A 27,176-nucleotide genomic window follows, 5' to 3' on the forward strand; every position below is an offset into this window, starting at 1 on the left:
CTGTGGCAAGGTCTTCGAGGCCAGTCTAATAGTCTATGGACCCCTTCCCGAGGCTGAAGTTTTTAAATGCCTAAAATGAAATGCACTGGATTACAAAGGAAATTGACCACATTGAGTTATAAAAGTATTCAAGGAACAAGTTAACGGAGCCCAGGTTAAGAAGCCCCTGCTTCAGCCGACTCGGAAGGCCTACGAAAGCAGGGGCAGTGGCTAAGCTCACACAGAGCCAGGGCACAGGGCAGAGGGCAGCCGCGGGGGCAGCAGACAGTCCCAGACCCCCGAGCCGAGGCCCCGCCTCCTGGGTCTCTCCCGCCCTCCGGCCAAGGCCTCCGAGAGTGACCACCGTTAGAGGGCGCTGCCTGGAAGCTTTGCCGGGAAGTTTGGCTTTGGGAGGTTTGAGACGTTTCCCCTCCCGGAGGTAGGACAGGGTTGGGCCGGCGGGTCCGCGTCCTCCCCTTTTCTTGCAGTGGCTGCCAGACGGCTGCAGGCGGGCGGCACGATGTGGCGGGCAGCAAAACGGTAAGGCCGCCTCCAGAACATTGGGGAACTGGGCTGGCATGGGGCTCTCGCCTCTCCTCTACCCTCCAGGTGAGGGTGGGAGACCGGACGGGGCTCCTCCTCCCTCCCTTCTCCTTCCCCCCTCCCCACTTCTTTTCCCCTACCCCTCCTTCCTCTTCCATCCTCTCTCCTCCCCAACTTCTTCCCTCCCCCACTATTCTCTTGTTTCTCTCCCCATTCTTCTTCCCAATCTCCACCTCATTTTCTCTCCCATCCTCGTGAAGCCTCTCTCTCCCCACCCTCTCCTCTCCTCCTCTCCATCCTGTCATTCTCCCTTTCCTCTTTGTCAATCTCATCCCCTTTCTCATCCTCCCCATCCTCTTCCCTCCCTTCTCTCCCATCCTTCTCTCCTTTCTTTGGAGTCACGCTTTAAATCCGGCCCCGTCCAACCTTCCCCCCAGTCAGTGCTCCACGTGTACCCCTCTAAACTGGTAAAAACGATGGGTGGGTGGGTGGGGCTTCGCCCCTTTCTTTCTTCCGTGGGGAGGGGCTAAGAAGAGGAGACGAGCCTCCCGCCCACTGGGCGTTATTGCCAAGGGGCAGCGCGGGCCGAAGCCGTCTGGGTATTGCTTTCGGCTCTTTTTATTTAGCTGGGGCCGGGATTGACCGCCGGGAGAAGTCCAAAAAGCTCCCCGGCAGTTTTGGAGCCGCTTGGGGCGTGGGGTGGGGTGGGTGGGCTGGGTGGAGGGAGCTGTGACCCCGCCCCTTCTCCGGGAGGCTTGCGGCTGGTGACTAATGCCTCGGCTATTTGTGCTACACCCTCCCGCTCAGCGGTTAGATTTTTTGCGAGCAGAGCAGCTGGCTTCTTGCAGATTATATCGGTACGGGTGTGGCCTTGTTGTGTAGTTTGTCCCCACTAAGAAAACAACGGCACAGGGCATGGGAATTTGATGATAAAAACCTGCAACACTTTGAAGGGAGGGAGGAGGGCATTTGTTGGAATGGCTTTATCCTTGGGCACAGGGTGTGAATGGAAACTGTTGTAAACCTTTCTCAGAAAATAAGGATTTGGGTATACTTTGCCCAAACAAAGGGCCTTTGTTGGGCTTTTGGGAACTTGACCGGTGTCGGATTAATTTGGGCTCAGCCTTTTTCGTGCTGCTGTAATCTAGTGAATAGCTCTAAAGTGCCAGGAGCAAGCAGCTTGTCCACCCTTCTGATCGCAAGAGCTGTTTTGCCTGGAAAGTAACTTTCATCGTAATCAGAACACTTTTTTTGGGGGAGAAGTGACTCTCCGATGACTAATATTTGACAACTGTGGTTTAGTGAATGTACATCTACGCAAGTGTGTGTGACCAGATTATGTTTGAAAGAGGGTTTTGCCTCCGGAGACACAACTCTGTGAAACGCCCAAAGGCCTGGGTTCTCCTATTGGCTTTGTCACTCACGCAGTCCTCTATTTAGCTCAATATCTCTGATTTGGGCAATTCACTTTCCTTTTCTGAGCCTCAGTTTCTTCATCTATGAATGAAAGCATTAAACTAAGTAACCTATAAGGTTTCTTTCAGCTCTATGATCCTGTGAGGTGACATAAAAAGCTTCCTACCTTTCTAGTCTTCTTACACTTTATTTCCCTCCACACTCTGTATCATCCGATGACACTGGCCTAGACACTCCCACTCCCATCTATCTCTATGCTTAGGTTGTCCCATATGTCATCTCTTTTGTTCTTCTATCTTCTTTTGAGACTCAACTCAAATCCCACCTTTTGCAGGGGACCTTTCCCTGTGTCCCTGGCTGTTGGTGGCGTTCCTCTTTCAGATGATATTCTGTCTGCTTTGTATGTACATGGTTGCTTTTGTTTTCTCACCCTTAGAATTAAGTTCCTCTAGAGCAAAGAAAGCTTCTTTAACTGTGGGTTAAGACCCCATATAGGGTCATGTAACTGAATGTGGGGGTCGTGAAAAATTTGGCAACAGTGAAAGGTTATATATACTTATTTTATATACCTGGGGTCGTGTAAAAATTTCTCAGGCGAAAAGGGGTCTAAGTGGAAAAATTTTAAGAAGCCCTGCTCTAGTGCAAAGACTGTTTTGTTGTTGTTGTTTTTCTCCCTTTGTATTCTCAGTTTTATTAGACACAATGCCTGGCAAATAGTAAGCACTTAATAAACACTTGTTACCTGGCAATAAAAAGTTAACATTGGGTGACAGGGTGATTGAGTACTCTGTTTAAATAAGATATTTAATTTATGCAGATCTTTTAAAAGGTATTACATAGTTTGAATTACCCCTCATTGACTCTATAACCAATTTCCTTTAGAATTTTTGGAGGCTAAATTTGTGAGGCAGTGTGGCACAGAAAGATCCCTGGTTCTGGAATACATTAACCTGTGTTCAGATCCTGCCTCTGACACCTTATCCCCAGTTTTAGACAAGTCACTTAACCTTTCTGGGCCTAAGTTCTCCCATCTGTAAAAAAGTAAGGAGGTTGAATTAGCTGGCCTTTGAGGGCCCTTTCAGCCCTTTCAGATTTGTGATCACATGAGATCCTGTGGCATGTATTTCCACCATTTTCTGAATAATTCAGGCAAATTTTTTATTTTATTACAGAAACGTAATACACATGTTTATAGTACTTTAAGTTTTATTTTCTTCTTCGTCTTTTTTTTTGCGGGGCAATGGGGGTTAAGTGACTTGCCCAGGGTCACGCAGCTAGTTAAGTGTCAAGTGTCTAAGGCCGGATTTGAACTCAGGTCCTCCTGAATCCAGGGCCGGTGCTCTATCCACTGCGCCACCTAGCCACCCCTGTACTTTAAGTTTTAAAAAGCATTTTTCCTTGTAACAACCCTTTAGTGTTGTTGTCATACCCATTTTACAAAATTGGAAAACAAGCACAGGTATATTAAGTGATTTGTTCATGTTTGAACAGCTATTAAGTAGCCCAATGGAGGATTAGAACCCATATCCTTGCTCTAAATTCACAATTCTTTATGTTGTACAAAGATGCCTATTGCAGTGACTGCTGTAGTCTCTGATTTGTTTGTACTAAAGACCTGGCAACAGATTTTTAGGGATAAGAAAAGTCTGTGGAAGTTGTCTAATCTAATCCCTTTATTTTACAGAAGAGGAAATTAAGGGCCAAGTGGTTTGATCAAGGTCATATAACTAGTTAATGTCAGAGTCAGCACTTGAACCCAGGTCTCTGATGTAGGGGCACACCTTTTCCTCCTATACTCTGATAATAATATATTGTGGAAAGTAATAGAATATCTTTTCTTAACTGCTATTAATAGATAGTACTTCCCCTAACATGCTACTCTGATGACTCACATTGTCATAGAGGGGATCCTGGATTTTCATAGGATTTAGAGCCAGAAGGAACCTCAGGGAACAACCCCAGTGTTTTACACAGGAGGAAAAGTGAGGCCCAGAGATGTTGGTTGATTTTTTTCTCTCAAGGTCCTCATACCAAGCTGGAAAGGCTTTGACATTCTGCTTCTCTTATGTGTAGACCAAGCCAACCAAATCCAGAGAAGTTTTTCACCAGAATCTTGGCCCCAGGGTGGCAAATTTCTTTGGCCACATTGATTCCTGCAGCCCATCTGCTGAGACGTTGTGGGGTTGTATGATATCTATTGGTAGTAATATAGTATCCTGTTGATGAAAAAACCCACATCTTTATAATAATAAGTAACAATAAGCCCAGTTTACTTAGTCTAAAAGTTAATTATTTATTGAGAGTGCTAGGAATCTTTCTGAAGCTCTGTTGACTTTTTGGGGGGCAACTATGATACCATTCACTAAATGATTGCTTCACTTACTTCTTTTGACCTGAAAGAAACAGTGTAGTGGAAAAACCCCATTGGATTTGAAGTCAGAAAACCTGGCTTCAAATCTCAGTTCTGCTATACTACTGGTATGTGACCCTAGACAAGTCACCTAATCAGCCTCCCTGGGACTCTGCATCCTTCCTTCCTTTCTATACCTCTTACCTATAATCTTTGACTTAATACATCTTTCAGATGTGCCTTTCAAGGGAAGGCTTAAATACTGGGAAAATGTGATTCAAAAGAAAAATCAGGCTATTTACTAAGATGATCTAATATGATTTAAACTTTACCAGATAGATTTAGTACTTGTGTAACTGAGACACTGGAAAAGGGCAAGGCTGGATAGGCAACCATTTATATGAGGGGTCACAATTCTCATTCATTCAACAAACATAGTACTACTGATTGTGGAAGATAAAGCTTCTACCCTCTCTAGGACAGGGGTTTTTATCCTGAGGCTTGTGAACTAGCCCTTTAAAAAAAGTTTTGATAACTATATTTCAATATAATTGGTTTTCTATGTAATCCTGTGGGACAGCTAGGTGGCTAAGTGGATGAAACCTGGTCTGAAGTCAGGAAAACACATCTTCCTGAGTTCAAGTACAGCCTCAGTCACATACTAGCTTTGTGACCCTGAGCAAGTCACTTGACCCTGTTGGCCTCAGTTTCCTCATCTGTGAAATGAGATGGAGAAGGAAATGGCAAACCCATTTCACTATCTTTGCCAAGAAAACCCCAAATAGGGTCACGAACAGTCAGATATGATTGAAAACCAACTACATAATGGTCTGTAATCCTATAGATTTTATTTTATACATTTAGAAACATCATTCTGAGGTGTCCACAGGCTCACCAAATTGCTAAAAAGCTCTATGGCATACACAATATTAAGAGCTCTAGCTGGGGAAATGAGACAACAGAACAATACAAGGTGGTGTCTAAGTGAAATTGCATGATATAAGTACTGGTTTAGAAAGAAAAGATTCCTATTCTGTAGAGGGGAAAGGGCTTCCCATAATTTTAAGCTTAATTCTGAATTCAATTTGTTTTCACCTGCAGATTTTGTGCATTAAGCAATGGACGGGCAATTCTTGGCAGGATACCTGGCCAAGAGACATTTAATAATAGAACCAAGGGAACCTTCAATATAGAAGGAGGTAAGTGGTGTTGGATGGACCTTTGCTGATTATGTACCTAAAATGTCAGTTCTACCTCTGATATGCCTCAGTTAGCTGAGGTAGATAGAATTCTGTTGTACATTGCTTGACTTGTCAACCATTTGTGTGAGCATGTTAAAGATAGCTTTTCAGACAATCGATAAGAATTTACTAAGGGCCTACTGTGTGCCAGGCATAATGTTAACTACTAGTGGCTGGACCTGAATAGAGATGTTGCTACCCTGAGGGAAAGCTGCGTTTGGGGTGTGAGGAATACTTTCCTTCAGGTCACCTTGGAGCACTTTACTTGAGTGAGTGCCACCTCCCGTGTTCTCCTGTTAGATGTATGGGAACAGAAGGGGAAGCCATAGAAAAAGATAGAGCCTTGTGACTAAGAGACTGAAACTTTAGCTGTCTCAATCAAACGGCCCCAGTAGAATGCTAAGTAGTTATAGAATTAACATATAATTGATCATACTTAAATTAATAATTTCAAATCATCTTAAAATCATGGATTGACATTACACAGGTTTGTTCATTGTAGTATAAAGTATGGGTCTCTGAGAGAGACTACATTGGCAGATTTTAAGATGTAAATACATAAAAGATGTCCTAAAAGTCTTAGTGCAATTTTAAGCTGTTAAAGAAAGACATTATAAAGCCATTTAAGTTATTAAAAAGAACAAACCTTGGGAGCAGCTAGGTGTAGGGGCAGCTGGATGGCACAGTGGATAAAGCACCGGCCCTGGATTCAGGAAGACCTGAGTTCAAATCTGGCCTCACACACTTGACAGTTACTAGCTGTGTGACCTTGGGCAAGTCACTTAACCCTCATTGCCTTGCAAAAGAAAAAAAAAGAACAAACCAAAACAAAACTTAAAACTGCTCTAAGATTTTATGTATGGGCACTTAACCCCAATTGCCTTGCCAAAAAAATAAAAGAAAAGAAAAAAGATAGAAAAAAAGACTTTATGGGACACCTTACATATTGAAATTAAAGTATATCTTCTGTGTGTGTTTATATATGTATATGTATTTATGCATTATAATGTATGTATGTATGTATGTGTATGTATGTGGCCAGCTAGGTGGTACAGTAGATAGAGTACCAAGCCTGAAGTCAAGAAGACTCATCTTCCTGATTTCAAATCTGGCCTCAGACACTAGCTATGTGACCCTGGGTGAGTCACTTCACCCTGTTTGCCTCAGTTTCCTTATCTGTAAAATGAGCTGGAGAAAGAAATGGCAGACTACTCCAGTATCTTTGCCAAGAAAATCCCAAATAGGGTCATGAAGAATCTGACATGACTTAGACAGCTGAACAACTACAAATGTATGTATATGTTTTGTATACACACATACACACACACAGAGCTCAATGTTTTTTAAACCAACTTTGTTCACTGAGTAACATCTGAATTGTGAATATTTGTTGGCTGTTTGCTTCCTAACTTGTGAGCCTGTGGTGTTGTAGATCAAGATATGCTGTGGTACAGTATGGAAAGAGCTTTGCACCTTGGTTCAAGTTCTGACTTTATCACTTATGTTCTGAGGTAGCTCACATAAGTTCTCTGTGACTCACTCCAACAAACTATCCATTGGATAATGACCTTGTACCTTTGGGAGGAAATACTTTGTGAACTGTAAAATACAATATGAATGCTTATTATCATCATCATTATTTCATGCTCATAATTGTTATTTAATTGTAGCCAACTTTTCTGGACAGTTGTCTCTTCACATTTTTTATCTGTAGTCATTAAGATTAATTAGACTGGGGGCAGCTAGGTGGCGCAGTGGATAGAGCACCGGCCTTGGAGTACCGGAGTTCAAATCTGACCTCAGACACTTAACACTTACTAGCTGTGTGACCCTGGGCAAGTCACTTAACCCCAATTGCCTCACTAAAAAAAAAAAAAAGATTAATTAGACTAATTTTTAGATATCATTATTGTTTGAAATTACTTATGACATGAATTGGTAATACCCCCTGAAATGTCCATGAAGTCTTTGGGTTAAAAAATCACCTATGTTTTTTACAAAAGTGAAAATTCATGTTAATCCAGGCAAAACTGTCCTTAACCAAATTAAATTGAGGGAGCAAGGATTTTTCTTTTATTCTGGTTTGCAGTACTGACATATAAAGTGGGAAATACCATTAGAAAGATAAATAACAAATCAATTCATTATTTGAAATTGTTTAATTTGTTTTTTCAGCTTCTACTGGTACTGATTAACATACTTTCCCTCTCTTCTTACAGAAGGCTCATCTATTCCTATGACTGATGGTATGTGGTAATCTCTGAATATTTTTTTCACTTTCAGTTTTTAGCATTAATATTCCCTTGCTTTTTAATGATGGAGGTAGGTGGGGGGGGGGATACTGAAGCAAAATACTTTTTTAAAAAAAATTACCTTGCTGGGGTGGGGGGCAGCTAGGTTGTGCAGTGGATAGAGCACTGGCCCTGGATTCAGGAGGATCTGAGTTCAAATCTGACCTCAGACACTTGACACTTACTCGCTGTGTGACCCTGGGCAAGTCACTTAACGCTCATTGCCCTCCCCCCCCCCAAATTACTTTGCCTAGCTTGAATTCTTTGCTTTTCTTGCTTAAACTTGTTCAACAACTGAGAGAGAAGAACACTAGCATGGTGCCTGGCACACAGGAGGCCCTATATAAATGTTAGTTGTTGTCATCATCATCATCACCATTAGTACAGTAGATAGAGCACTGGTTCAGATTTGGCCTCACACTCTTCTTAGCTATATGACCTTGAACAAGTCACTTAACTTTTCTTTGCCTAAGGATAATAATAGCACCTGATTTGAAGGGGTGTTGTGAAGATCAAATTAAATAATATTTGTAAAGTTCTTAGCATATGTAGGTGCTTCCCTATTCTCCCTTATTATATTTATTTATATAAGGCCTGATGATCAACACACACATTCTTTTGGGTATTTCAATCCTGGGCGGGGGTGGGGGGGGTGGGGGGCAGTTCTATGGATTCTAGACCTATTGTTTGACTTCAAATGGTAGCCTTAAAGTTAATCTTAGTTCTTATTAATTTGGATCTCTATTTTTACTGTCTGCTAAGTGCATGAGTCTTTTTGCATAGATTCTGAGTTTAATGGCTTCATCCTTTTGTATTTTCCTAATTTTCTTTTGTAAGTTTCACCAACTGATCTTTCTTTATTTTTTTCAGTTCGGTATAAACTTCTGGAGGTAGTAGGAGCATCCTCACACTGGTGGTATGTTGATGAATATTGATACTTTGCTTGGTTGGGTCTCTGGTAGCATCACTGAACCTTATATGAAGAGGAGGAGGAGGAGGAGGAGAGTATTTGTGACTTTTTCCTTGTAGAAAGAGATAATAGGATCAGGAAAGGCAGCATGTAGTGCCCTGGAAAGTGTGTTGTGCTTAGAGTTAGGGAGAGGCCTACGTTGGAATCCCATCTCTGACATATTCTTACCGTGTTGGTTGGTCATCAAGCATTCAGGAAGTACTTACAATGTGCCAGACATGGTGCAGAGGACAGGGGATGCAAACAAAGGCAAAGCATAGCTCAGGGAGCTCACATTCTGATGGGGGAGACAGCATGCAAATAGCCTAACATAGCGAATGTGTCTAAGTTATATATTGTGCTACGTAAGAAGTCATCTCCGAGGGAAGGCACTAGGAAGGGAAAGGCTTTTTGCAGAAAGGAGGCCTTTGAGCTGAATCTTGAAGGTAGCCAGAGAGGCTAAGGTGGAGGTGAAAAAGGACAGCATTCTAGGCATAGGGGACGGTCAGGGAAAAGATGGGAAATGGAGCATTGTCTCAGGAAAAGCAAGGCCATGTCACTGGATCATAGAGGGGAGTAAAGTACAAAAAGAGTAGAAATGTAGGGAGGGGACATGTTGTAAAGGGCTTTCAAACTCCAATACACTATTTTATATTTGATCTTATATGTGATAGTAAGTCACCAGAATTTATTCAGTAGGGGGAGTAATATCAATTAATCAGTAAATATTTATTAAGCATCTACCATGTTGAGGCAGTTGGGTAGCTCAGTAGATAAAGCCCTGGTCTTGGAGTCAGGAAGACTTGAGTTCAAATCAGACTTCAGACACTTCCTAGCTCTGTGACCCTGGGCAAGTCATTTGTTCACTCTGTTTGCCTTAGTCTGCTGGAGAAGGAAACTGTAAACCACTCCAGTATCTTCATGGACAGCATTGGTGTGCTGTGGTCCGTGGGGTCATGAAGAGTGGGACGTGACTAAACAACTGAACAACATGTGCCAGGCACTAAGCTAAGCCCTAGGGATACAAAGAAAGGCAAAGGACAGTTCCTGCCCTCAAGGAGCTTATAATCTAATGAGGGAGACAACATGCAAACAAATATTTATAAAGCAAGCTGTATTTAAGATAAATAGGAGATAATTAATGAAGTGAAAGCCTTGAAATATAGAGGGGTTGGGGAAGGCTTTTGGTAGTAGAATGCAGGATGAACTGGAGTGAGGAGATACTTGAGGCAGGGAGACCAACCAGAAGGTGACCACTGGCAGTCATTTAACATCTCTGTAAAATGAGAATGATAATATCTGCCCTGTTATTACAAAGAGTTAGCATGGGCCTAGTGGCTAGAGGGCTGACATTGGAGTCAGGAAGGCCCAGTTTAAGTCCTGTCTCTGACACAAACTAGCATGTGACAAACTGCCAAGTGTCTTGACCTCTCAGTGCCCCAGACAAGATATGAGTTATTGATATGTGCTAGTGGAGATAATTTCCATAGCAGGAGTTCCCCATGTGTGTGAACTAGACTTTGCTGCAGTGGAAAGAACACTGGAGGACCTGACTATGTCCTGCCTCTATGTCCGTGGGCAAATTCTTTGGGCCTACAGTCAGCTCGCTTGTCAAATGAAAGGGTTGAGCTAGATGACCTCTGAGGTTCCTTCTAGCTCCAATTTTATGATCCTGTGTAAACCTTAAAGTGCTATGTGAGCGCTGTGCTGTTACCAGGGAACTGACTCCTCACATATACACACTCATTTCTAGTTAACCCCTTCACTTGTTAGTTCACATCCCAAGTGAGCTACTTTTGTGACCCTTCCCCTCCCATTGATCTATTTTCTTCCCCATAAAATGAATATAATTATATATGACCTTCCTGACTTTGAGGCTAATGTGAGAAAATATTCTGGGTTTCCTCATCTATAAAATAAAGCTAATACTACCTGCTCTATGGGGTTGTTGTGAAGATCAAATGAATTAACATGTAAAGCAGTTTGCAAACCATAATGTTCTATATAATGCTAGCTGCTCTTACTATTATTGTTATGATGGTGATCTATACATACTAGATACGTGACCTGGGGCAACTCGTGTAACTTTTCTCAGCCTCAGTTTTCTGAACTGTAAAATGGGAATAATAATCTCTTTCATTCCTTTTTTTATGGGTGAGAGATGAGAAACTAAGTAAAGCACTTTGTAAACCTTAGAGTGCTATATACATGTCAGATATTATTCATGGCTTTAGTGTCTGTATAGTTATCCCATTTGTATGAAAATCTCTTCTTTTCCTTTTTTAAAAAAAAGGTACTTTAAAGATATTTTAGAGTACTTTAAAGTATCAACTTTAAACTTTTCCTTTAAAGTACTTTTAACCAGTTGTCCTAGGAACTTTTTCTAGAGGCTCTGTTTTTTTCCTCCTAGGGTGAGGTGGTGGGGGATGGAGGAGGGAGGCTCAAGAAACAGGAGATACAGTACAGATAGGAGAATAGGAAACCTGTTTTGCAAGGGTGACTTGACAATAGTCCTGATTCTATGTTATATACAGCTTTCTTGCTTTCTTCCCAGTGACCATGTGAAATCGATGGAGGAGAGAAAGTTACTTCATAGTCTGTTGCCCAAGAACCAGAAGGAGCTGCCCCCAAGGAGGATGAAGGACAGTTACATCGAAGCCATTTTGCCTTTAGGAACTCAAACTCAGTTACGGGAGAAATATTTGACCGTATACAATAGTGTAAGGTAACAGGTTTTTTATCTGTGGTTTGAATTTTAAAAGGAAATGAAAGCACTGTGGTTTCCACTTGTTAAATCCCACTTTCCTTTATTTCACAGATTTGGCAGGATTCTTGAGGATCTTGACAGCTTAGGAGGTACTGAAACATGCCAACATTTCTGCGTACTTATTGTTATTTACTTTGAATCAGGGAACCCTGTGGTTGAAAAGAACCATCAGAAGTTATCTCATCTTATTTCCTCTTTTCATATGACTCAGCCTGTGTGGATGATGACAGGGTGAGGAGAGACTTGAGGCAGGGAGACCATAGATAAGTTTACAGCCCTCTGTATTAAGAAGTTTGTTCTTAAATCTTACTCCCTACTTTAGACTTCCACTGATGATCCTTCAGTCCCTCAAATATTTATTAAGTCTGTATACAGGTCTTGTGCTAAGTCCTTAGAGAGGAATAGAGTAATGTACAATCCTTAGCTTCAAGAAGCTTACGGTCTAGTCCTAATATACAGGATATTCCAAAAGCTATTATTATTATTAGTAGTAGTAGTAGAAGAAGAAGTAGAAGAAATTATAATAAAAGTAAAGTATTGGGACAGCTAGGTGGCACAGTGGATAGAGCACCGGCCCTGGAGTCAGGAAGACCTGAGTTCAAATCCGGCCTCAGACACTTGACACTTACTAGCTGTGTGACCCTGGCTGGGCAAGTCACTTAACCCCAATTTCCTCACCAAAAAAAAAAAAAAAAAAGTAAAGTATCATTTTAAGCTATTAAAACTTAAAACTTCACTGAGATTTGTGGGGACACTCTCTTGAGAATTTGAAAACCATTTTTGGTGTAGTCCCAGGCTGCCTTTCCTTAGGCCAACCAAGTCAGTTTCTTTTTAGTTTTTCTTCATTGGCTTTACAGTCTTGATACATCTGACTTTTATCAAAGGTCTAGAGTTTAGCATCTTGGCAGTTTTATTTAAGCGAATTGAGTACTTTGAAATCAGTACTTTGTATTTTATATCTTTTATTTTAAAAATACTGTTTGTTGTACCTTGGGAAAATGTCTGTAAGATGAACATGCTGGGCTAATAATGCTTATCAGCTTTCTGCCGATTAGACTGTATTGATGCTTCTGTTTTTAAACCAAACATTTCTTGAACTGATATATACTTGTCTTTGTTAAGGCCTCTTAGCCTTACAAAGTAATAATTTGTACTTATGGCTACCCTTTTTTTTTTTTTTTTGCTAAGGCTGATTTAAACACATATGCCCTCTGATACCACCAGATGTTGGTAAAAATTTCTTAGAAGGACATCAGAAGTTAAATAAATCAACTAGTTTGTTAGGGTGAAAATAGAACATTAGCACAGTCTACCAAGTGGCTGATTAGCAGTTGCGAATGCATTATGTACAGACTGAAGGGCTGGATGGGAATTAAGCACCTTCTCTATTTAATATTTTGCATAGAGTAGGTGCTTGACAAATGTTTATTGAATGAACTAAGAATGAAATGCTAAGAGAACAAAGAGAGGTATTACAAGAGCTAAGATTTGACAGCACTATAAAACTAAAGCATTTGCATCATTCATATGAAACACTAAAGAAAAGTTGAAAAAGATGCAAATTTTGAGGTCATTTCTCATAAAGTCATGAATCAGAGTTGAGAGGCACCTTAGAAGTTACCTGATGCAACCCATACCAAACAGTACTACCCTTTACAATACCCCTGACAAGTGATCTTGCAGCTAGTTCCCTTCAAGTTCTAAATCCTATGGAAGAGGCCCAAACAGAATAATTTGCTACTCTACTACAGCCCTTCATATGGAATGATATTAATCCCTTAGTTACAACTCTTGAGTCCCATGTTTCAACCAGTTTAAAGTACACCAGATTATTCTAATCGGTGCCTCTTGCCAATCCTATGGCATTTTTCTCTCCCATTTTTCATAATTTTTTAGATTTTTACTGACAGTGTAGTATAGCTGTCATATAAACAAGTTCTTTAACTTTGATGCAGTTTTCCTGGCCTAAGAACTTTATTGAAGTTAATTCTCTTATCATTTTCTCACTTATCAGTTCCCTGTTGACCATTTTTGTTCATGTTTTTCCATCTGATGGTCATTCTTTGAGGTAGAAAAAAACAGAAAACAGAATTGAGTAGGTCTATCTTCCCTCAATTTTCTGCTATTATCTGATTTCCTCCCAACACTGACCTGATCTTTTCTTTAATTTGACTCAATTACGTAAACATTTATTAATCTTAAATCTTTCCTTCTGAGACTCCCCAGTTCATCCTGTATACATCTTGTTTGTACATAGTTGCTTGCATGCAGTGTCTACCATTAAATTATGAGCTTCCTGAGAGCAAGGACTGTTTTTTGCCTTTCTTTGCATACCTAGAACTTAGCACAATTGGCTGACTGACTTATTGGTCTGTGTTAGAGACTGAAAATACAATAACAAAAATGAAAAAGTCTCTAACCTAAAGGCATTTGCTTATATTCTGCTAGGAAATACAACATGTATATTTGTGTGTGTGTCTAGCTATAGATATATAGATATAGGTTTGTTTCTCCATAGACTATATATGTATCAAAACATATCAATCCATTTATATCAGCCTGTGTATGTTTGTATATATATATATATATCATATATACATATATATATATAATTTGAGAAAGGAGAAAATGCTCACAATCAGAATGGGGATCCAGAAAAAGGAGAAGGTCCCTGATCTGAGCCTTAAAGGAAGTTAAGGATTTTAAGAGGCTAGTTCTTTAACTGTGATACAGTTTGACAAAGTATATTCCACATATGGGAAACAACCTGTGCAGAAGCACATAAAGGGGAGATGGAACAGCAACTAGGCTAGTTTGTCTGGAACATATAATGTATGAAGAAGATTGATGTGAAATATCTGGAAAAGTAAGTCAGAGCCCCATGGTGGGGGCTTTAAATGTCAACCTAAGGAGCTTGTATTTTATCCTACAGGTGGTAGGGAATCATTGAAAATATTTGATGAGAAGGGTGAAATGGTTAGATCTATTCTTTGGGAAGATTATTTGGCAACTATGTGGAAGATTGGGGATAGGGAGGACTGGAAACAGGGAGGTCCAATAAGAGACAGTTGGGATAACCTAAGTGAGAGGTGATAAAGAGTCTGAGCAAAGTTGGTGGCTGTGAGCAGAGAGGAGAGAACAGAGGAAAGAGATGTTATGGAGAAGTTGATTGGATGTAGGACATGAGGGAGAGGAAAGAGTCAAAGATAATGCTAAATTTATTTTTCTTTTACCTTAGCAATAGTCTTTAAAAATCCCATTTTTTGATTCTTTGTCAAAAGCTTCAGCTCATTTTGAACTTTGATGTTTCTGATATTCTAATAGAATGTTCCACTCTTTTGTATTCATCCTCAGTTTTGCCTTGGTGTGAATTTTTGTATGGCTTTAAAAAATCTGAATTCATAGATGAGTTCACTGTTCATCCTCACCATATCTTCCTTTCTCTTTTAAAGTCCTGATGTTCTTTTTTCAGCATTGATGCAAACATTGCCTCTGCTCCAGAGATGCTTGTTTTCTTCTCTAGAATGTAAGAATTCTTAGAGCAATTTTCTAGGTTCCTTCCAGGGGTCTCATTCATCCTCAGATGAATAACCAGAAGTGAGTTATCACTGTCATGTTTGATAGGCCTTGAAAGTTCTTGGTCACATTCCACGTTTGTTCCCTCCCAAATGTTTGTGTCTGGTGTCTATTTAAGTGCATGATGCTGGGATTATGAAGATAAGACCTGCCCTGAAGGGGCTTACAATGCTACTATTGAAATCCTATATTCAACAGGCCAAACTGGAAACCAGATCAGAGGGGGCCAATAAAAGTTTGGAGACAGTAGTCCTAGACAACATGTATAGATAGTGTATTTACTGACCTTAGTTGTCGATGGTAGGAAAGGAAATAGTTGCTTAAAAGTCAGTTTTTTGTTTGTTTGGTTTTTTTAGAAGGTGAAAGGTCTGTTCCTGCTTAAAGGAAGGTGAGAGACAGACGATTCAAGCTATTGATTATAGTGGTAGGGAGCTGCACAATTGAGTGGGATAAAGTGTTAGTGTACCAGGGTGAGTGAGAGGGACTAATATGGGAAAGAGAGGCATAAGGGTTTGTTTCCTGGAGAACAAGAGACAGATCTTGGTCAGGGAATTGCTTTATGGGCCAGTACCTGAGAATAAGCAGCAGAAGAGGTGTCTCAGCTTGAAAATTTCAGCCCTTTTAATTTTCAAAACTTTATAAAGTAACAGCAATATAATGGGAGAAAGAAGATTGGACTAGAAACAATGAGTCCATGGTTCAAAGATTTGGCCACTACCCCAATATGTGACTTTGGATAAGTCCTTTCCCCTCTCTGAGCCTTTCTTTTCTTATAGCTAAGACAAAATAGTCGAACCAACCTTCTCCAAAGCCTCTTTCAGACAAAATAACCTGTGATTTTAAGATGAGATCAGCACGGGGCAGCTAGATGGCACAGTGGTTAAAGCACCGGCCCTGGATTCAGGAGTACCTGAGTTCAAATCCAGCCTCAGACATTTGACACTTATTAGCTGTGTGACCCTGGGCAAGTCACTTAACCCCCATTGCCTGAAAAAAAAAAAAAAAAAAAAAAAAAAAAAGATGAGATCAGCACCTTCCATAAAGTGGTGGTGGATGAGGGCCCAGAACTTTACAAGGTGTTGTCTGGTGTTTATACATTGTGAATAAGGAAACTAAGTATTGAGAAATACTTTTACTCTTTCCTGTCGCTGACAAACTCTCTCATCTCTCCTTAGTTCTTATTTGCTATACTCACACCAAAATAGATTCCACCAAGATATCCCCTTTCTCTATCGTGACAGCCTTGGTTGACAAAATTGGTAAGTAATATTGTCCGTCTATGCTTCAGTTAAATAGAATTCAATTTCAATGTTCATGTGAATATCAAAATATTCAATAAGTGTTGCTTGATTTGAGCAAGAATAATTTCCTTTCATATAAAATTTTATTATACTTGAGTTTATTTCTTCCCAACTTATTAGCAGACCCTTTCCCAGATAGGATTAACTCTTCACTTAGGGCTGTTTAGAGCTGACTTCAAATTTCATTGTGTCCATTTTCTAGAAGTTAGCACCTTAGTCTGTCTTTCCAGAGCCACCTGGCTTAGATTTGGCACCTGGTGAAGAGAATGATAGCAAAGCAAAGTCTGTCTACTTCTCTTCTTCCTCAGTTATTACCTGGGTTATATAGAAACTCTCCTAAGTGATATATTTTTTAAAGAATGAAACTTTTTATGAGAAATTTGAGCATTAGTCTTAGGTTTGGAAGACATTAGAGATCATCCAGTTCAATCTCTGGCTCAGTACAGGAATTCCTACTACAGGATTCACAATGGATGGCCACCTAGTTTGTTCTACATACTCAGTGAAGGCAGGCTTAACACCTAACAAGGCAACCCATTCCATTTGTACATAGCAGGCAGCTAGGTGCTGGATAGAGTGCTGGACCTGGATTCAAGAAGACCTGAATTTAAATTCTGCTCTGTGACCCTGGGCAAGTCACTTAACCTCTTTCTTCATCAGTTTCCTCATCAGCCAAAAGAGGCTAATAATTGTACCTATCTTCCAGAGTTGGTTAAGAGGATACAATGAGATAATATTTGTAAAGCAAACCTTAAGGCATGATATAAATGAGCTATTATTATTCATATTCTTATTCTTATTATTTTTTAAGATTTTCCTTAGATAGCTTGGTATAATGGAAAGAGCTCTACACTTGGAGTCAGGAAACCCAGATTCAAATCATGGCCCTGACACTTATTAGCTGTTTGACTTAGGGTGAGTCACATCATTCCCCATAACCTTCATTTTCTCATCTGTAATAATACTTGCAATACCCACCTCACAGGGCTGTAAGCATGAAAGCTTCCTGTAATCCTTAAAGCATCACATATATGTGAGTTGTTTTAGATTCTTTTTTTTTTTTTTAAAGTGAGGGAGTTGGGGTTAAGTGACTTGCCCAGGGTCATACAGCTAGGAAGTGTTAAGTGTCTGAGGCTGGATTTGCACTCAGGTACTCCTGACTCCAGGCTGGTGCTCTATCCACTGGGACACCTAGCAGCCCCAGATTCTTTTTATAGTATGATGGATCAGCCATTTCATAGGTACAGATTATAAAATCCATCCACACCGTCTCATCTTGGATGACTCTTGTCCGTGTCATAATATAATAATATGTTGCTATACTGAGTCAAATGCTGCCTCTCAGTGGTTTATAATATTCCCTATAAAATGTTTAGAGCTCTTGAAGAAATAGGCCTCTCATATAAATGAGGGCAGTTAACAAATCGAAACCAACTGTGGGCTCTTTTAAATACACATGCCTCTGCATTTTTCTGCCTATGAGAGTAGGGGGTCTTAAACTGGGGTAGTTTTCAGGGGAATCCATGAAATTATTTTCACTAACCCTTGGTTTCATGATCCCATATATTTTACTTTGTGTATTTAAAAATACTAGTCTGAGAAGGAGTCCTTGAAGGGGTTTATCAAAGTGCTAAAGGGGTCCCATGAAACAAAAGGTTAAGAACTCCTGCTCTAGAGAGTTACACGGGGAAAAGAATAAGGGATCGCTCATAGCTAGAGAGATGACTTATCATTCCCATTTCTTATCTTGAGTATCTAGCATAATTTCTCTGGGGACATTGTCCAGCCTCCTTTCTCCTTCAAGGATAAGCCAGATAAGATGACCGCTGTGTAGTCACTACTGGCGTTATTGTTTTCTTCACCTTATTCCCTAAACATTTTTTCTAGCAATCCAACTTCAGAGTATGGAAGAGGAGGCTAGGACCTATTCGGTCAAGTTTCTCTCTGTATTTTTTCAGATTTATGTCAGAATGTCATAAGTCCAGAACGTGACATTAAGTTCACTGGACACGTGAGTTGGGTTGGAAAGACATCAATGGAAGTCAAGATGCACATGAGTCAGGTGAGTAGCAGCTTTGTTTCTGAATGTTTGGTTTATACAAATACTGTAAAAGGAGGGGGAATGGGTAGACTATATGGCCTCTGAGCTTGCTTCCACCTTCAGATCTGTGAACCTTTGATCCTATATTTGTTCTTCACCTTTTTGAGAGGCCAGTTAGTTCCTCTTTTTTAAAAAAAATTTTTTGCAGGGCAATAAGGGTTAAGTGACTTGCCTAAGGCCACACAGCTAGTAAGTGTCAAGCGTCTGAGGCCAGATTTGAACTCAGGTCCTCCTGAATCCAGGGCTGGTGCTTTATCCACTGTGCCACCTAGTTGCCCCTCAGTTAGTTCCTCTAAAAGGAATAAGCTGCACTCTTCGTCAGAGCTGCCATCTTGCTAGCAGCTTGCTAATTGGTGACTGGAGGAAATAAGTGAGGATAAAAGTTCTTCCCACCCTTACTAGGAAAAATGGTTGAAAATATACTGATGGTGCAGCAATAACATCTTCTTTACATATATGGGACCCCACATTGTTTAGTGCCTCTTACCCTTTTGAAATCATGGACAGCAGCTTCTTGTTAAGGTCCTTTTTTTCCCCCTAGTTTTGCTTGAAGAATTACACAAAACTGAAATATATTGAGAATAAATAGAAATAGCCATGTAATAATTATAGCTGACATGTATATGGCATGTTAAGGTTGACTAAAGCCTTTACATATGCTACCTCGTTTGATCTTGACATAGTGGGCAGTCTCACCTCCCCAGCTTTATTTGATTATAAATGGGTGTACTGGTATGGTGTAGTGGAGAGAACATTGAACTTGGAGTCACATTATAGATGTTTGAGGCCCAGCTCAGGCACTTATTAGCCTGCAGGCAAGATAATTAATTTCTGTTAGCTTTAGCTTCCTTATCTGTTAAATGGGGGTATTGGAGTGCCTACTTCACAGAGTTATTGTGATGAATGGAATTTGTAAACTGTATATATAGCACTATATAAATGCGAGTAGTGGTTGTTTCATTGTAGCAATTGGGAACCACTGTTTTACTGAGGTAAATTCTGAGTAGTTATTGGAAAGAGAGGAAGAGATTTGATAGTAAGAGGCAACCCACAGGGCATAGCTTTCATGTTTCTATTGAAAAACTTAGTTATTTCAGAGAATTCAGAAAATCTATTGTCTGTGAATTAATTTACAAATACTTTAGTGATCTCACTGATGTAGATTAGGATAGGACCTGCATTTTCCTTCTTCCTTCCTACCCACAACATGGGGAAACTTTACCTAAAAGAAGGTAAAACTGCCCTGATTGTCCTACATAATTGGCCCTGGATTCTGAGTAACCCTGCCTTGTCCTGTTCTGCTGACCAGATGGGTCTGCAAAGGGGGACTGTCCAAAGAAGCTAAGTTCCCCTGTATCCTTGTACATTCTTGCCATATTAGGACAGAGTTGACCTCCTTGTGTGAAATGGTCAGTAACTTTCAAGTACCTCATTGTGTCCCAACCTCGATCTTGATTTAAGAGAGACCTATGTTAGAATTGCTCCAAGATATGGATGCTCTGTTACCAGTGATGGAGCAGACAATTTGTTATAAAATCTTTTACAGTTCTTTCCTCTGTTTTTGTTATCTTCCTTCTGATTCTCCCTTGAATATTCTGGGGATGATCTCATTCACTTGGGTCTCTGGCCAAGTTTTTAGCAAACTTGTAGGCACTATCACATGCACATAATTGCCCACTATCTTCCTTTTTAAGATTTAAAAAATTATGTTCTTTTAAAAATTGGTGTTGCTCTGGCCTACTGCATCTCTGCTTGAAAAGGTGCTCAAACATTTGGTGACTAATGTGGTTTCTTAGGCTTTTTTAGTTTCTTCATTTTGGCAATTTAGCAATTTTTATATAGTGCCTTTTGGTTTACAAAGCACTGTGAATGTGTTATCACATTCAATCTAATTGACAAACAGAAGTTAAACTTCCTTAGGAGCTGGTAAAGAAGCATAAGATCAGAGAATTAGAGTTGGAAGGGACTTCTGAAGCCAGTGGGCCCATATCCTTTATTTTATAGATGAAGAAGTTTAGGCCTAGAAAGGTTGAGTGAGTTGTCTAGGGTCATGTAGTTAATAAGTATTTGAGGCAGATTTTGAAGTTGGGTCGTATTAACTCCAAGTTCAGCATTCTTATCCAGTGTACCACCTAGCTGGTGGTAGTCTATGTCAGTATCTCTTCTTTTATCTTTTCCATTTTTTGGTGTCACTAGCTTGTTTAGATAGATCTCAGTAAAGACAATAAAAGACTCAACTTCATAAAGTTTATCTGGCCATGGGCCTGTAGGAATTTTTTTGGTAAGATTAATTTAATGTTTGTAAAAAATTTGGAACGTTGTATGTGGGAGGGTTTTTTTTTTTATGGGACCTGTGATTTTGTTGGTATAGAGAACTCCTAGTGAGGAAACTCTCCATTGATGCAGGTTAACATCTGGTGTGTAATTTATAATCCCAGAGAGTTGTCTGGTACACTGAAAGATTAAAGGGCTTGCTGGGGTCCCTTAGCCAGTATGCGCTAGAGGGAGGACTTGAATTTAGGTTTTTCTGACTTTAGGGTTCTCCATCTGTTATACCATGTTGCCTGCCAGCATGTCAGTCAGATGACTAAATAAGAATGACATAGGGGACAGGTAGGTGGTACAGTGGATAAAGAGCTGGCTCTGGATTCAGGAGGACCTGAGTTCAAATCCGACCTCAGACACTTGACACTTACTAGCTGTGTGACCCTTGGCAAGTCATTTAACCCTCATTACCCCACAAAAAAAAAAAATAAAATAAGTATGACATAGATGTTCATAGTTGTTTTCACATGATTATTTCTTTTTTATATCTTTTTTTTTTTTTTGGTGAGGTAATTGGGGTTGACTTGCCCAGGGTCACACAGCTAGTAAGTGTCAAGTGTCTGAGGCCGGATTTGAACTCAGGAACTCCTGAATCCAGGGCCGGTGCTCTATCCACTGAGCCACCTAGCTGCCCCCACATGATTATTTCTTAAAGTCATAGTGCCACAGGAAGGGGATTCAATATTTAATAACTCCTTTATTGTGTTTAATGTATAATACCATAATATCATATATAATATATAGAAAATGAATTTAAATTACATGTGAAAAATTAAATCTTGTAAATCGCGAAAAATAAAGAGAAAATAATTTTCAAAAAGTTGTTAAAACATTGTGACTTGGGGCAGCTAAGTGGCACAGTGGATAGAGCACCAGCCCTGGAGTCAGGAGTACCTGAGTTCAAAACCGGCCTCAGACACTTAACACTTACTAGCTGTGTGACCTAGGGCAAGCCACTTAACCCCAACTGGCTCACTAAAAACAAAACAAAACAAAACAAAACATTGTGACTTTTGGCCCACCTTGTAGTTTAGAATTATTGCATTATTTATAGTCAATATTTGTTCTATCTGAACTCTTTCCTTTTGAAATTTTAGTTACAGGATACGGTTTACCATCCCGTCCTGGATGCAACATTTGTAATGGTGGCCCGTGATCCTGAAAACAAAGGGTAATTATGGATCTAGAACTCTGGAACTGTGTAACATGTCCCCAGTATTGTTTAAGTTATTTTTATTTCACAAGAACTAAATTGAATTTCTAAGTTAATTGACTTAGTTATTTCTAGTGGAATTACCTAATTTGTTTGGTTAAGAAAAGCTAGATTCCATAATCTCCTTACTTATATACTTCTCCTGCTCTTTCCCCCTTCAATTCACTTTAAACACATTTGGCTATTCTCAAACTCACATTTGAGAATATTTGTTACCAAGATTTTGTTCATAGCAGTAGAGTGAACCACAAATCACATTCGAGTTCTGTCTTGACATTCTTTAGCTCAAAGCTTCTTAAACTGTAGATTGTGACCCCATGTGGGGGTTGTGAAAAAATTGGCTACAGTCAAAGGTTATGTATACCTATTTTATGTGCCTATATACCCAGGGTCATATGAAAATTTCTTGGGCGAAAAGGGGTTGTGAGTAGAAAAAGTTTAAGAAGCCCTGCTTTAGCTGTGTAATAGTTTTGAACAAAAGCAGTCAAACTCTTAAAAAAATTATTGTTGAATGGACAAATAGATACCAAATACCATGTGGCTAAGTTAGAGCAGAAACCTAAATGTCTAGGACAATTAATCCATATATATTCAAGGATGTGTGCTACCTATACCAGACTTTTAAAGCATGTCATACTTGATTGAAAGATAGTATGATGTAGTATAACAATTCTCAAACGTTTTGGTCTCAAGACCTCTTTACAATAATTGAAAATTGTTGAAGATCCTATAATTGTTATTGCTCAGTCATTTTTCAGTTGTGTCTGACACTTCGTGACATAATTTGGGGTTTTCTTGGCAAAGATACTGGAGTGGTTTGCCATTTCCTTATCTAGGGCATTTTATAGGTGAAAAAACTGAGGCAGACAGAGTGAAGTGACTTGCCCAGGATCACATAGCTGATAAGTGTCTGAAGTGAACTCAGGTCTTCCTGACTCCAGGCCCAACACTATGCAGTGTGCCACTTAGCTGCCCCTGAGGACCTCAAAAAGCTTGTTGTTTATATGTGTATATATGTGTATGTGTTTATGTACATGCATATACATATATACACATATTAGTATTTGCCATATTCGAAACTAAAACTGCTAATTAAAATAATTAGTAATTCATCAAAATAATGATAACCTGTTACATGTTAATATAAATGACATATTTTATGAAAAATAACTTATTTTCCAAAACAAAAATTAGTGAGAAGAATGGCTTTCTTCTACATATTTTTGCAATTGCTTTAATGCCTGGCTTAATATAAAATAGCTTGATTCTCCTCTATGTTTCTACATCCAAACTATTGCGATACTTTTTAAAAATTGAAGTTTATGAAGAAAATTTGGCTACACACATATATAATCAGAAAAGGCAAGAGTACTTTAATAGGAAAATAACATTTTAGCACTATCGTGAAAATAGCTTTGAACTTGAGGACCCTCACAAAGGGTCTCAGTGATCCTCAGAGATGTGAGGACCACATTCTGAGAAGTGCTGGCCTCATGGATACAGAGAGCCAAGCCCTGGTCCTAACCTGTGTTTTAAATGGACAAGTCACTTTTTTTTTCTTTTTATCTCTTCTTCTTCTTCTTCTTCTTGAGGCAGTGAGGGTTAAGTGACTTGCCCAAGGTCACACAGCTAGTAAATGTCATATGTGTCTGAGGCCAGATTTGAACTCAGGTACTCCTGAATCCGGGGCCAGTAATTTATCCACTGCACCACCTAGCTGCCCCCGACAAGTCACTTTAACCTCTCAGTACTATAGGCGACTTTCTTAGCATATAAATGACAGAAAAGAGATAGAAGTTGCTTCTTAACCTGGGAGTTCATTGTACTAGTGAGATCCCAAGTTCAGTCCCTATCCTCATCCGTGCTTGATCACCTCCAAATGACCCCAACCTCATCTTTTCCTCAGTTCCCATTTCCATTTTGGCAGAGGGACATCTAGATTCACATTCTACCTTCGATGATCTTTGGGGCTACAAGGAAGCCATGTGACTTTGGTGGTTCTCTAAGACTACAAGAGTTATGAATCTGAATCAGTGGAGGGAATTTCCATGGCAAAGGAGTTCTTCATACTGTTTAAATCACAGTACTCAGGGCAGCTAAGTGGCACAGTGGATAGTGCACTGGCCTTGGATTCAGAAAGACCTGAATTCAAATCTAGCCTCAGACACTTGACACTTAGTAGCTTTGTGACCCTGGACAAGTCACTTAACCCTCATTGCCCTGCAAAAAAGAAAAAAATAGAATCGAAATCACAGTACTGGACCAAAAAAAGGGATTGGAGGTTAGGAGACATCATCAACTTGCTTGTTAGTTGGTGCTGATATTTGGATTTTGGGATAAGATTGTCAAAACATATATAATATTGCTTATATAATTGACTAAGTGTATAATAAATATTTTAAAACAAATACATAAAAATGCCCTTGATTGCTTCAGGGAGATAACTTACTTTAATTTCATTTTTAACACCTTTTAGCTTTTGATTGTCTAGGTGCTTATGCCTTTGACAAAAGGAAGAATCCTTTTGTAATATGAATAAACACACCTCAAGATACAACTAACACCTGTATCATAAGACCTTCAAAAGTTTGTTCCATTTTATCAGCTATACAGAGAAAAAGATGGAAGACGTGGAAAAATGAAAAGACATAACTTCAACTTTCACTAAATAATACCATATCCCAACATGCATACATACATATGTACACACACATGCATATATTTATTATATGTGTTATGTGTGTGTATGCACCCTTACATATATGTAGGTATGTATTTTTTTCTTCTCTCTTCAGGCCAGCTTTTATAAATCCACTAGTCCCTGAAGGTCCAGAGGAAGAAGAACTCTTCAAGCAAGGAGAATGTATGTCACTTTGTATATAATAGCCTAAGAAAATGTACTAAATAGAATCTTGGGGAGAGTGTTTCCTGGAACTGCATGCTAATCAGATATTCTCTTCATGTGGGATATTGCTAATTTTTTAGGTTTGCTTTTCAGAAGCCTCTAGAAGCCTCACACACTTTGACCAGGGACTTGGATTGAACTGTAAACCCCAAACCAGAATGAACAGTATTAAATATTATGAATCCCAAATTAAAATGCTAATAAGTTTTTACTGATCTATAAACTGAGCCAGTTTTCCCCCACCAAGGACTATTTAATGCGTTCTGACAAATTCATCAAACTTATTGAATGACTTCTGACCTGTGAGGCATGAAAGGCAACAAAAATATGAGTATAATACACAACCCTTGCCTTTTAGGAGACTGTAGTTTAGTGGGTAATTGTTGGGGGGGAAGGTTGGGAGTTGGGGAAAGAATAAGAATGATTCAAATAGTTCAAAGCAGAATATGACAATGTATGAGAGGTAGTAAGGGCTATGGACTATTGGAGGTAAGAGAGATCACTTCTGGCTGGGAGAAGCTGAGGCTACTAGAAATAGTGGTATTTGAACTGGGCCCTTTTTGCATGAAATTACCCACATAACGGTTTTAGATGAATGAAACATTACTGTATTTCATGTGAAAGCGTTCTTTGGTGAGGAGAAGATAATTCTATTTATTTTACTACAAAGAATTAATAAATCAGGGGCAGCTAGGTGATGCAGTAGATAAAGCACTGGCCATGGAGTCAGGAGGACCTGAGTTCAAACCCACCCTCAAACACTTACTAGGTATGTGACCCTGGGCAAGCCACTGAACCGCCTTTAAAAAAAACCACAGAATTAATAAATCAGCATTTAAAATAATCTCCATCTGCAGTCAGCTAGGTGGCACAGTGGATAAAGCACCCGCCCTGGATTCAGGAGGACCTGAGTTCAAATCCGGCCTCAGATACTTGACACTTACTATATCTGTGTGACCCTGGCAAGACACTTAACCCTCATTGCCCTCCCCCCCACAAATAATCTCCATTCTCTATGTTTCGTTAAACTACCAGTCCAGAATATAATAAAAATATCAATGCTGTTGAACCTGTATTTTATTTGGATCCAGCTATTATTATTCTTTTTGGTGGGGCAACGAGGGTTAAGTGACTTGCCCGGGGTCACACAGCTAGTAAGTGTCAAGTGTCTGAGGCTGGATTTGAACTCAGGTCCTTCTGAATCCAGGGCTGGTGCTTTATCCACTGTGCCACCTAGCTGCCCTCCAGCTATTATTCTTGACACAACATAATGCTGCAAGGATATAGACATTTAGAGAGAAAAGATTATATTAGTTAAAAGTAATTGAAAGAGTATAGTTTAGACTTCTTAAGTACTGTTTGCTCTTCTAACTGTTGTGCATTGTGGGCTTTTTGAATTTCCTATTTTCTAGTGAATAAGAGAAAGAGGGTTGCCTCCAGGACCGCATCCTTATTGAAGATGGCTCCCACTGCAGAAGAAAGGAATGCTATTCATGACTTGTTCCTTAACACGCTGGACCCAAGGCAAGTTGGGGCAGACAACTTAAAAAGAGGGAGAGTATCTGTTGAATATAGGACTCTTTGATGAGTGAATTTCAATGCATTCCAAATTGGCATACACATTTTAAAATGACTCACTAGCATTGAGCGATTCTCCAATGCCTTATGGTATCATGGAGGTGGCCATGGGTTCTTGAAGACTAGGTTAGTGAAACACAAACATAGGAAGTAACTGAGTTTACTTCTATCTGTATATGTGTGGTCCGAGAATCAGTGTGTCTAGGCTTGAAGAATCCCATCACCACAAGGGGATACATTTTTTCATCCATAGCTGCTCATGAAACTTTCTGTATAAGTCTGCATTGGTGGAGGGGGTACCTCCACTGATAAAATCTCAGGCCATTGAAGAATTGGAGTGTCTATGAAGCTACATATTTTTCCACATTGTGCAGAGAAAATACAACTGCGTGATGAGAAATGTGTCCACAGCTTGTGCAGCTCTTGAGGTACCATGGACCACACTTGATTCAGATTGCTTTGATCAAAGAACACACTGACATTAGGCTCACAGATAAGATAATGTATCCTTACCTCTCACTGTCATCTCAAGCAGAGACTTTTTAGTCCCTATTAATGTATTGGAAAGGATCTCAAGAGTTTCTCACTCTGCCTTCAGGAAAGGAGTGTGATTTTTTTTTTTGACATTTATGTAATAAACT

The 27,176-nt window shown here is 39.7% G+C and overlaps 1 protein-coding gene across 4 annotated transcripts in view; it reads left to right on the forward strand.

Moving 5' to 3' along the window:
- Positions 1-378: 378 nt before the first annotated feature.
- The window catches only part of ACOT9 (acyl-CoA thioesterase 9), a 32,883-nt gene continuing 6,085 nt past the window's right edge, over positions 379-27,176 (forward strand). Inside the window, exons 1-11 of one of the 4 annotated variants that reach the window (XM_043997645.1) lie at positions 379-519; positions 5,390-5,487; positions 7,749-7,775; positions 8,691-8,736; positions 11,324-11,494; positions 11,588-11,625; positions 16,288-16,371; positions 18,372-18,475; positions 21,937-22,010; positions 24,848-24,915; positions 26,370-26,481. In XM_043997645.1, coding sequence (XP_043853580.1) covers positions 500-519; positions 5,390-5,487; positions 7,749-7,775; positions 8,691-8,736; positions 11,324-11,494; positions 11,588-11,625; positions 16,288-16,371; positions 18,372-18,475; positions 21,937-22,010; positions 24,848-24,915; positions 26,370-26,481 — 842 coding nt within the window. In that variant the 5' untranslated portion in view covers positions 379-499. Of the gene's footprint in view, positions 520-855; positions 990-1,102; positions 1,122-1,328; positions 1,380-5,389; positions 5,488-7,748; positions 7,776-8,690; positions 8,737-11,323; positions 11,495-11,587; positions 11,626-16,287; positions 16,372-18,371; positions 18,476-21,936; positions 22,011-24,847; positions 24,916-26,369; positions 26,482-27,176 lie in introns of those variants that run through there. The other 3 variants (XM_043997646.1, XM_043997647.1, XM_043997644.1) reach the window with 3 other exon arrangements.

This window comes from Dromiciops gliroides, chromosome 3, assembly GCF_019393635.1.
Source record: "Dromiciops gliroides isolate mDroGli1 chromosome 3, mDroGli1.pri, whole genome shotgun sequence".
Taxonomy (NCBI): domain Eukaryota; kingdom Metazoa; phylum Chordata; class Mammalia; order Microbiotheria; family Microbiotheriidae; genus Dromiciops; species Dromiciops gliroides.